An 11,124-nucleotide genomic window follows, 5' to 3' on the forward strand; every position below is an offset into this window, starting at 1 on the left:
CAGCACAGGCGAGGCACGCCTGCCGCGGGCCGGTCGGCTGTCCCGGGGAGAGCGCCCTTGTCTCTCTGAAGCGAGTTAGGAGCGAAAAGGCGTCACGTCAGGTACCTTCGGTCAGTTATGTTGCGCTTAACAAGATAGATGAATGTGATAAATAGTAAATAAAATTTTCCGGGGAGGAATGAAGCAGGGGGAAGAAAGGCACCTGCAAACATGCTGTGAAAGGTGAAGCGTAGAAGGAACAAGTTCCAAACTCTTCAAGAATTTGAGTTAGAAACGTTGTGGCATGTCTAAGGTCAACTATACCAAACCTCATTTATCCACTAGGCTGTAGCCTTCGTTGCTCCAGTGCCTCCCCTTCTTCTTTTGCTTACTCAGTTTTTGAACGGAGGGCTGTGGTTATTCAGGAATTCTTCATCCCCTTACTGACCTGATCGCAAAGACACAGGTTGTACCCCACCTCGAAGCTGTCGCCTGCCTTCTGCTTCAGAAGCGTTCCTCTTCGGTTCCTGCCAGCAGGCTGCAGCGGGCTGCGGGGCGCGTGCATCCTGGGTTGCCATGGAGAGCTGCGCAGCCATCTCAGAATTTAGAAGAACATGCTGAGTCTTGCACCTCAAAAAGATGAGTTAAGAGATTCTAGTGCCTCCTTAAATTGTATCTGAAAACTTTATACCTTTTAAGTAAAAATTATATTAGAGCTGAAAATGCCAGTGTTCCTTTTTACTAGTTCCGTTAATGATTACCTGGGCTTCTGAACTGTGGTTATGCATCCCTCTTCGGATGGAAGGACTTTATACTTCAAGTTACTTCCATATAAAGCTGAGACAAAGCTTACCTGAAACTTAAGACAGTGTTACTGGGCTAGAAAAAACCTGTGGGGGTCTTGCCTGTCCCTTTACGTAAAGCGCTGTTACTGAAATGCTCTTTTAACTGTTTCAGACAGCTTAAAGCACTTAAGATCATACATTCCCGCTACTCTTGCTGGAGAGTTACTTCAGAACTTTACGATTACATCAAAGTAATTTTGAAAAGGTATTAATAGGCATCTTACCGCTTTGTTCTTGTGCTCTCGTTGTCACGTGGCTTAAATTGTTAATTTTTTTCTTTTATTTTTTTCTGAAATATTTAGAAACCACAATTCTTTCTTGTTTTAGACTTGCTTTTGGTAGTCAGCAAGCCAGTCTCTTCTAGCATGAATGCTGAGTGAAAGCATTGCAAAAAGATAGAAAACTCGTTTATTTTGGCATGTTGCAGAGGAAAACAGCAAAATTTTGAACATGAGTCTTCCCTCCTACACCTTGTCAGCATGGGAATTTATTCGTAGTGTGCTAGAACAGTTTCTAATGTAAATTCTCAGCCTTTTCTTGGCAACAAGTGACAGCAGACCAATTTTCTAAACCAGTGTTCTTCAGGTCCCCATGAGCATTATGATTTGGAGAGTAGCTGGGCTCCCCATTAGTTAGGAAGGAAAAGTTTTATTAAGAAATGGGTGTCTTTTCTAAACATAAATGCTATCTGTCCATAGTTTTAACTATTGAACATGGGGGGGGGGATTTCTTGTTTTATGCAGTTTATCTGGATTCTTCTGTTTTGCTTAAAATAAGGTTGTTTTTAGTTTCTCCTGGTTTTCCACTTTTTAAATTTAATACCAGAGATATTGGTACTTTTGTCTTTTTGTCATTCATTTTTTTGTAGCAGTCGTGCGGTTAGTTTCGCTTTCGGCAACTCAGTCATTCCTGCCCAGATCTGGTAATTATGGTCTTGGTTTTAGTAGTATTTAAGGCTAACATCCTAATGAAATTGTTTGTGTTTAAGGAGTAAATATTGATCTTAGGACTTTCTGAAAGACTAGCCTGTTGTTGCAGTTGCAATTCATGTGAATGAAAGAACAGAGAGATACCAGGTGAAGGAAAAAAAAACCTTAACTTTTATTTAGGCATTTAACAGCAAGTCAGCTATACAAATGTCGTTATAAAAATAAATAAAGTATTTTTTTGTGGAAGACCACAACATAAGGAATGTAAAATACAGGAAAAAGAGAAGTGGAAAAACTGGTAAGAGATGGTCTGAAATTTATGTAGTATTGAACAGATGATTAATGTCAAGCTGCCTCTTGGGACTCAAATTTGGCAGTGTTTGAAGAATATGGTTCTTGGTCATATAATAAAACTTTTGTGTATTTTTAAACCTTTTACTAATAGGAAGGGAAAACTTGCATGCAGCTGAGTTACAGGGAATGTAAACCATACATGGTCTACAAAGAAGCCTCTCTAAATCTTTTTTATTTCTTTACTATTTCTGTTTAGTACATTTTTTTTTTTTCTACTATCGTTGTGCTGGTATACCGTTAGGAATTTTGTTCCTTGCATGCAACACTTTGGAGCCTGTACCTTACCTAGCAATCGCTGGTTGGTTAGAGGACCTGTGACCAAACGTATTTGTGTGGTAATATGTAAATGTAGTGGATAAATATGGGGGCAAAATGGAATCCAGTTCAGTGTTCATCACACAGGCTGAAAAAATGCATTGACTAGCTTTTGAATTGATTTGCACCCACATCCCGGATGTTAGAATAAATACGCAAAGCGGTTTACAACTTGGCACCTTAACAAACATTTTTTGCCTTAATTCTACATGGGTGATGTGCCATAAATAAACTGTACCTGTGTCTATAGGAAGCAAACAATGAGAAAAAACAACACGTGTCCTTCTCACTGTAGTATGTGTTCATCGTGCACTTTTGCAGTTTTTGCAGGTTGTAGCCATATGTTGTTCAGTTGTAAACTCGTAATAGGGAAGACAGTTAATACTTGCTGCTAATACTGGGGAATTGAGGGGCACAGGTGGTGCTGCTGGCACTAAACTGCCGTGGATCATTGAAGTTGTGTAACGCAGGTTCTGTGAGAGCTGCATCTGCTCCTTGCAGGATAAAAACTTGCTGGAGTGGTAATGAGTTCTTTATGCTGAATGCCTGCATAATCTCTGAATGAGCATCGCAGTGTGAAATAGGACATTTGAAATAGCAGCTATATTGCTTCACTGAAATGGCTATTGTGTTTTACTGCCAGGGATTCTAAGGATTTAAAAACATTTTTTTGATTTAGACTCTCAATTTTCCCCTTTCTCTGCAAGATGCTTGTGTAACTGTCGTCTTTCTTTTACTTACCAGGATCTCTTTTTTAAGAGATGTTACAGGCCAAGAAGGAGGCAAGTGAAACATTTTAGTGGAGAGATTTGTGATCAACTTTCTCTATCAGCTTAAGTATTAATAGTCAACGTTTTGTGCTGAACTTTTCCCATCTGGCATTCTTTCACGTTGTATAACGTGCTCCATTTCCCGAACTGAAGGTGCTTGATTAAATGTCTTGTTGGCTGGGAGAGGCCTGAGATCTAGTCTATGTTAATTTGTGTTATGAGGTTGTCCCTAATAAGCAGAAGGAGCAGTGTTCAAATTTACATTCAGAACTTAGAAACAAAACTCTTATTGCTTTTGTGGTAATATGATTTCAACGAATGCCAAGAATAAAAGAATCACAAGTTAGTACTTTGTTGTGAACTGTCATTGAAGTCTATTGTGGCATTTAAGCACTTTAAAATTGCAGATCTCATCTCCAATTGTGGGATGCTTGGAAAGAAGGCAACAGAATATTTGCTTTCAGGCCATGAATGACAATATGTAAAAACTTAGAACTCGTTCTGCTAAAAAAATAAAGTGAAGGAATCCTGATACCTCGATGTATCAAATATGTGAAAAATTAACAGCTATTCCGACTGTGCTCTTTTTATAAGGCAAAGAGAGGATGTTACTCTACTGTCTTCTTGTATCTGAAATCTTAATCTTGCTGCATTTAGAATTTGTTTTCCATTGCCTGATTAGTTTTATTATGGGGACATTAGTTGCATTTTGCTGGCACTTCATGTTCTCTTCCTTTCTTATTTTGTCACGGTGTGGGATTGCCTTACTTCAGGATTTAAATAGATGGCTTACATAAACTATCTGCAGGAATATCCTTGTAATAAAAATGCTTGTGGTTACTTGTGCTAGCTACACCCAATTCTTTAACTTCCACACCAGACAGTAATTATGTACATTAAGTAGCAAGCTAATTTCCAGCCATATATTGATTGTCTTAGAGAAAGGATGTTCTGTTCTGGGAAGATACTCTGTGATAGAGGCACTGAGAGGTCCACCTTTGCATCATTAAACACTGGTTATTTAATACACTCAGATACCAGTCTAACATGCATTTGTTGCTTCTTTGTGTTACTCACTGGAATTGTGTGCACTAGCTGTTTGTCTGCTGTTGTCTGCGATATGTTCTGAAACACCTAAGTTGCTATATGGCCTGCATCATTGCCTTAAATACGTCTGTTTAAAAACCTTTACTATACCCTTACTATGCCTAATAGGGCATCTTCACATTTACTAAAGTTAACAGAGTTGCCCTGGAACCAGGACAGTACTCTGAATATACTAGCACTGAGGAGATATGTGTTTTGTCACTTACGTATTGTGTCGTTCTCCTAAGTTTCTGGCATCTTTCTGTTCTTAATTATTCCATTTTAAGGAATGTATTTACATTTCAGTCTGATTGCTGAGTGAAAAGAGAGTGTTTGGTGTGAGCAGAGATACTGGATTCTGGCCAGAAATTTTAATGTTCCCTGACAGAACGTTTTAAATTTTTCTTTAGTTTTTGGTGTGATACATGTTTCTCTGTTCCATAGTGTATATGCAGGTTTTTATCTACTGCTTGGGTGTTTCATATAGAAGGAAAAAAAAAAAATAACCCTTAAGAATGCAGGCAAGCTTCTTTCTGACTCTGAGAAGGAAGATGCTTCTGGATTCAGGTATTACAGTTGTTTGGAATAGTTTTTTTTATGATCTGGCAGAAACAACTTGTGTCATTAAGACTTGTGTTTTAATGTTGGTAATGAAATGCCTATCTAGCCTTAGTGACGCAGAGAGGAGCTTAAAATTAAGCTTCCAAGAGTAACCACGCTGGTTTTAGTAGTGTTTCTTGTATCTGCATAATCCACGCTCGTGACTAGTCACTTGTATTGTTCTATGCTGAAGGTTTGGAAAAAATAGCTTTTTCCCAACATGGCATACAGTTATTTTAAGGTTCATTCCCAGGGGAACATTTATTACTAAAGAAATGCTAATGATGATGCTGTTTACTATGTAGATAAAATATTAAACTTGATACAGAATTTTAAGGGCTTTTTTGCCTTATTTTAGGCTTATTTGTTAATTCAGGTGAATTTTAAAAATATCCTTGGACAGCATTGAAGACTAAAGTTATGGTTTGTCTACTCCTGAGTGTTACTTGTTATACTATTAGTGTTTATACGCCGGTTTATATTTTGAAGGTCAGGAACCAAGCTAATACCTATGTTTCAGTAATAGAATTGTCAGTTTAGTTTTGTTGCTGTTTGGTCTGCCTCTTTCTCCATAGGGTATGCAAAGCTCTGTTTTGTTTTTAGATAATCCAGTTCAAAGCTTCTTTTCCTTTTTTTCCCCACCCATGCTATAGCCCCTTCCTTGAAAGGAAATTCAAACTTAGTTCACCATTGGGAAATTTACCTTAATCTTGAAGCAACAAATCTCTGTAGCTGTTTTTTCTAAGGAAATGCAATTTGTGCAATTGGTCTACCTCTATCTGTACTTTCCTCTAGTAGCTTTTGAATTTCTTAGTCAACGATGATTTCATTTGGCAGATGCTCCTTTCCTATAGCTTTGTGAAATATAGCAGATGGGTGGAGAAGGCATTACTCCTTTAGGGAGAGGCAGAAAGAATTGAGCCATCAGATACCCTGCTTGTCAGCCCCGCAGTGACCGTTCGGCATATGCCAGCCATGTAACTGCAGATGAGCAAAGCAACGCTTCTGATGATCTGACAAACTCCAGAAAAGAAGGTATGGGTTGAGGGAAGGAGCCGATGAAGCTGCAGAAATGTACTGTTTTGAGGAGATGTGGGGAAAAAAAACATCTCCGTCTCCAACTACACGGTGATTATTGGCTCTATATACTGCTAATAAATAGCAGTATTGGCTTTCTGTTGCTTGCCAATTCATTTTCTCTAGTGTGGAAATACCGTATTCTATCAAAAGTTAAAATGAAGGGGTCTATCGTAGATGTTCAGTGTAACAGGGAACTGCAAACTGATTAAAATGATTGCCTACCATTGTGATAAAGTTCATAGTGTGTGATCGAATCTTTCCTGAAATGGAAAATGCCTTAAAATATGAAACGCTTGTCTGGAAGTTGTAATAACTAGGACGATTAGCTTGCATAACAGGCTTTTGAGAAAGAAATTGCATCTATTGTTTTATTGCTGCCAGGGACTTGAAATATATTGATCAGAATTGAAGATGGGGGAGTCTTGGCTGCTTCTGTAATTTTTCTTGAGAGCGAGCAAGCCTCATTCAAGTCTCAGCATACACATCACTGTTTCAGTTGGGTGGTGTTAGGGGAAGGTTGAAGTGTGCTTTCTCTGAATGTCAGCCTTTAGGCCTTGGTTCCCTTCCTGAGGACACTGATGATAATCTTATGAAAAAGGTTGAATAAGTGCAAGCGTGATGGGGTTTCGCTTTTTAAAGCATTGTTGTGTGGGATTCCTTCCAGTATGCAGCATTAGTATTTTGCTGTGATTTTTTTTTATTATTTAATCATAAAATTTGCCAAAATTAAGTTAATAGATTCCATGCCATTTCAGAGACTTGAGTTAAAAGTAGTATCATAGAATTTAGTAAGGAATTCAGTCTTAAAACTTCATGCCATGCAAACCCCAAGCTTCTGTATCTATATAGCTTCTACATAAATCTGTGATTACATAGAAAAGAAAGGGAAGTGACTTTTTGACAGTGATAAGAACATTTTTCAGATGAAGCTTTAACTGAGGCAAAGGTAGCTTTTTACTGATGGTTTAACTGAAGATCCTTTAGCTGTCTCTAGACCAGGTGGATAAGCCCTAGGTACGGCTCACCATTTGCTCCTAGCAAGAGTTGATAAAGTGCGTGTTTTGTCTGTTGTGGGGTATCAGCTGGCCACCACATCTGACCGCCTAACTTCGGCCTTGCTTTATTTGATTTTGGCGGGGTGGGACAGGGGTGTTGGTTTTGGTATCGTACCGCTGTGTAATTCGTAAACAGCAGTTCGTTTAATTGTCCACCTCTGAAGGAGGCCACATCTTTTTTCTGTGTGGTTTTTTTTCTGGTACTTTGAAATTACAAGAAATCCAGGACTTCCTGCATTTGATAGGTGGAATAGTAGAACTGTGCACTTTAAAGGTGTGTATACAACTTCAGTTTTCTATTTACGCTTTCCTGAAAGGCAGCTCTTTAACACGGATATGGATTTTGTATTGTTCAAAGGTGAGAATAAGTTTAAAGCAGCTGCTTTGCATTAATACAGATTTTTTTTTTTCCTAGTAAGCACCAAGTGCTTTTTTCATGCTACATGAAGTTTTAATTAAAAACACCAGTTCAGGAGAAAGCCCGTTTCCCTGTTAGATATGCCCACAGGGTAGAACTTCTCCTGCATGCTGCTAATACCCGAGGCTTTTCTGCTGAAGTACTGTGTCCTCTGAGTCAGCTTCTTGTTGGTCACTGGCTCCAGAGAGGCTACCTGGAGATATTCGAAACAGTTAAGGTGCATCAGAGCAGGGTTTACCTGCTATGGTATAATCCTGCCAGTTTATGCCCGAGAGGTGCTGTCTGTGGAAGGGCTCATCAGTTTCCACCTGCTGAATTTTGCATTAACCGCTCTAATTAATATGCTTGAGTTTGCTTACTGATTACATGTTGGCATGGTTGAAGGTACAACTTGAGATCCTAATGAGTCATGGGTGAAGGAAGTGAGGTGTGAAGACCAGACCCAGTAATTTTTGTTGGATCTGTGATCATGATGGGTTGGCCTACTTGAGTGTGTCCGTATCACCCTCCCAAGACCAGGAATGTGCTGTATGGCCAATAAGGAGGGAAGAAAGCAGGAATAGTGATTCCAGCTGGTGGGAGATGGTGGCATCGGTCAGAGGATGAGGTTAAGTATGAGGACAGAAGCATAGCTCAGATAAAATGAAGTTATCAACAGCTGATGTGAAATGTACTGCTAATAATAACTGGTATTTAAATAAACGGAGTCATTCTGATGTACTTTTAAATAGAACTGTAGTTTTCTGTTAAATTTGGCTTTTTATTTTTAAAAAGCTTCTTAAAACAAATAATTCAGTTAATTACAATTACAGCATAAATAGACAAATTACCACAGTCGTCATTTCATGGTCCACAGCAGTTGCCAAAGTACAACGCTTTTTCGTTTGTGGCATGTAGTAGTGGGCATGTGTATCGATCTGTGGAAGAGAACTTTCAATTCCCTTGCTTTTTCTGAGCAGCGGGAATGCTCATGGGTGATTGCTGTAGCCTGGGTGGCTTACAGCTATCTGCTTGTATGAGTTACCCGATCTGAGGTTCGGACAAACTTCCGGAGAGTAAATACCTGTAATGCAGTCTTCCTGGTACGTGGGTTGCAATGGTATTGTAAACTGTATGTGTCATGCTTTGTAATTGCAAAAATATACCCACACCCACTTGTTGGTGCCAAATAATTCTAATGATGAGCACGGAAAGGCAAAGTAGTTGTTTGACTGGAAGAATGTGGATGGTCTGTTTGAGGAGTGCTGTCAAGGTAGAGTATCATAGGACACATGAATCTTCACAGCTGGTACTTGATAAAACTAATGAGAGGAAAAGGCATGGCCCTCATGGACAAGTAAAAAGAGAGGGGGTTGCATTTTCTTCTGGTGACAGCTTTAAACCTGAGCTCTGTTCTTGTCTTTTGACATCTCTGCAGTCTCTTGATGAAATACACATTTGTGAATTACACAACTATATGTTTACTTGCAAAGGAAGGTAACATTAGTACAGAGCAATAAATATGTCAGCTCCTCTATTAAAAATATACTTAAAAGTGGGTAAACTTTTGAATACAGAATTTCTTTTCTGTTCATCTTTTCTCTGCCAGCCTGATCATGTCTAAGTGCTGGCTGCTGCAATCCCTTTGAAGTGGCGTTTGGATCTCATATGACAGTGCTGCAGCATTTTGGAATGTGAAGCTAGTGAAAAAAATGAAAAAAAAAACCAAAAGACCAAAAACCCCCATCCCTTCCTCCCTTTTCTTTTGGGAGCCGGGAGAGGAAAGGGGAATAGAGGCTAAACCTCTCCTGGCTTCTGTGCTCGTAATGTTCTGGGTGGAATGATCTCTGGAATGGATGATCTGCAGGTGGGATTATGTCAGTTCGGCAGGCTGTCGGGGTTTCAGCAGTACTGTTTATCTGTAAAGCAGTTTGTGATCTGTTTTATATTATGGCTTTCATCCTTTAAGCTTTTTGCCTGGAACTTCATGAGGCCAAAGAGTACTAACAAGGGTAAATTACTCAAAGTTGCTAACAGAAGGAGCACGCTGCTTTCGGTTAACCTTCTTTGCTTTCTCGCTTGCCTGCAGGATTTGCCATGTGTATGTAGAATTTTTTGGCTCTGGCTTTAAGTTGACTGCTGCTTCCTGCTCGGTAGGAGTAGTGTTATGCTTTTACATCAGCTGCAAGTGGTTATGCGTTATTAACTGACTATGAGACTTCAAGCCAAGCATCTTGTGTTCCCTTTGCAGAAACGCAGTTGAATGGAACTTAAAGGGCCACAGATGAAAGAACTTGAACACGTTTCTGAAGGTCTAAGATGTGTCTGACAGTGACCTCCTTACCTTAGTAATAAAGAAGAGTTTTTCAGCAGCAGCTTAGGATAACTTTACTCCCAACTTATTAATATACTAACTGGAATGGTGTTCTGACAACAATTCTCCGTAGTAAAGTACTTACCGTACTACAGAGCAGTAGTATTCTCTCTACTGATAATGCAGCTCAATGGAGGAAAGTACTGTTTTGATAAGCATGCGTGAAGATCGTTCCTTTCATGTGCGATACAGGTAAGACTGTATTAATTTTAGTATGGATGAATAAGTGCTGTTAATAATATAAAACTAAACAAGTTGCATCAAATAGTTTGATATCTCTGTCACTGGTGTTACTGAAACAGAAAGGAAAATCACTGAGTTTTTGCTTTTCTCGATTTTTGAACTATGAAAACTCACTTTTGTTATACAGTAGATTGCATTAATATAATTACATGATTGTATGGTATTGGAACTGTGTGCTGTTGCAGAATAGTACATGATTGTCTATGTTTCTTTGTGTTTCTGTTAGAATGATATGAAGCATGATCCCTGCGCAGTAATACCTGCTGTCTCCTCTTCTAGCTTTAGCGCTGTGTATGCAAATTGTTGAGTTTTGTCTGCTAAAGTTCTCTGTACTTGTTCCATTGTTGCTTCCGTGAATGATGAATTTTTAGGTGTGCTGTCATCTAGAGCAGTACTTTCCTTGCCTAAAATAGATTTGATTGACAGATAAAAACTGCTTTGATACCTTGGGCTAAAAAGTACTGTTATTGCAAGTCAGGAGGGTTTGTGATTTCCCTTCTGAGAGCTTTTATAATTCTTCTTCTGGACCCCCCTTTACAGACGTGGGACAACTTGCTAGCACTGCAGACTCCCTCTCATGACCCTGAACAGCAGCAGCATTGTGCGAGTGCACAGTATTTGGACGGCTGGTGTTTGGAAGGGTAAATCTTGCAGCTCATTCAATAGGAAAGGACACTGGGACGATTGTTTTAAACACAAATCAAAAGCATGGTTCTTGTTGTGTGCCCCCCCCCACGCTCTCCCCCATTCATCCTTGCTTTGCAGGCCGTTTTCTTGCTAGCTACCAGGAACAAAGCACTATCCTTGTTTGTAAGACAGCACATGCTACAGCTTAAAATTGGCTCCGAACACATTTTGACAGCGTTAGATTGCCATTGGATTGGTCTGCAGTTCGTTTCACATGAGCAGTGTGTTAGTTCTGGTTAGCAGTGCAGTCAGCCGGAGGAGCCTTTTCATGGTCAGTAGGGAGAAATTGAGCAAACAAACTGTAATGTACTCTCTGCTCTCTTTACTTTGCTGAAATCTTTATAACGTGACTTTGACAGCAGAAATCCCAAAGTGTGTGGGCATGATGCTTCATCTGTGCTAAGTGTTTC

The 11,124-nt window shown here is 39.4% G+C and overlaps 1 protein-coding gene across 1 annotated transcript in view; it reads left to right on the forward strand.

Annotated features, from left to right (window-relative positions):
* Nucleotides 1-4,787: 4,787 nt before the first annotated feature.
* The window catches only part of GPSM2 (G protein signaling modulator 2), a 24,548-nt gene continuing 18,211 nt past the window's right edge, over nt 4,788-11,124 (forward strand). The window contains 2 exon segments of the mRNA XM_009639067.2: nt 4,788-4,845; nt 9,662-9,976. Coding sequence (XP_009637362.2) covers nt 9,915-9,976 — 62 coding nt within the window. The 5' untranslated portion in view covers nt 4,788-4,845; nt 9,662-9,914.

Source organism: Egretta garzetta, unplaced genomic scaffold (assembly GCF_000687185.1).
Source record: "Egretta garzetta isolate BGI_Z169 unplaced genomic scaffold, ASM68718v1 scaffold655, whole genome shotgun sequence".
NCBI lineage: Eukaryota > Metazoa > Chordata > Aves > Pelecaniformes > Ardeidae > Egretta > Egretta garzetta.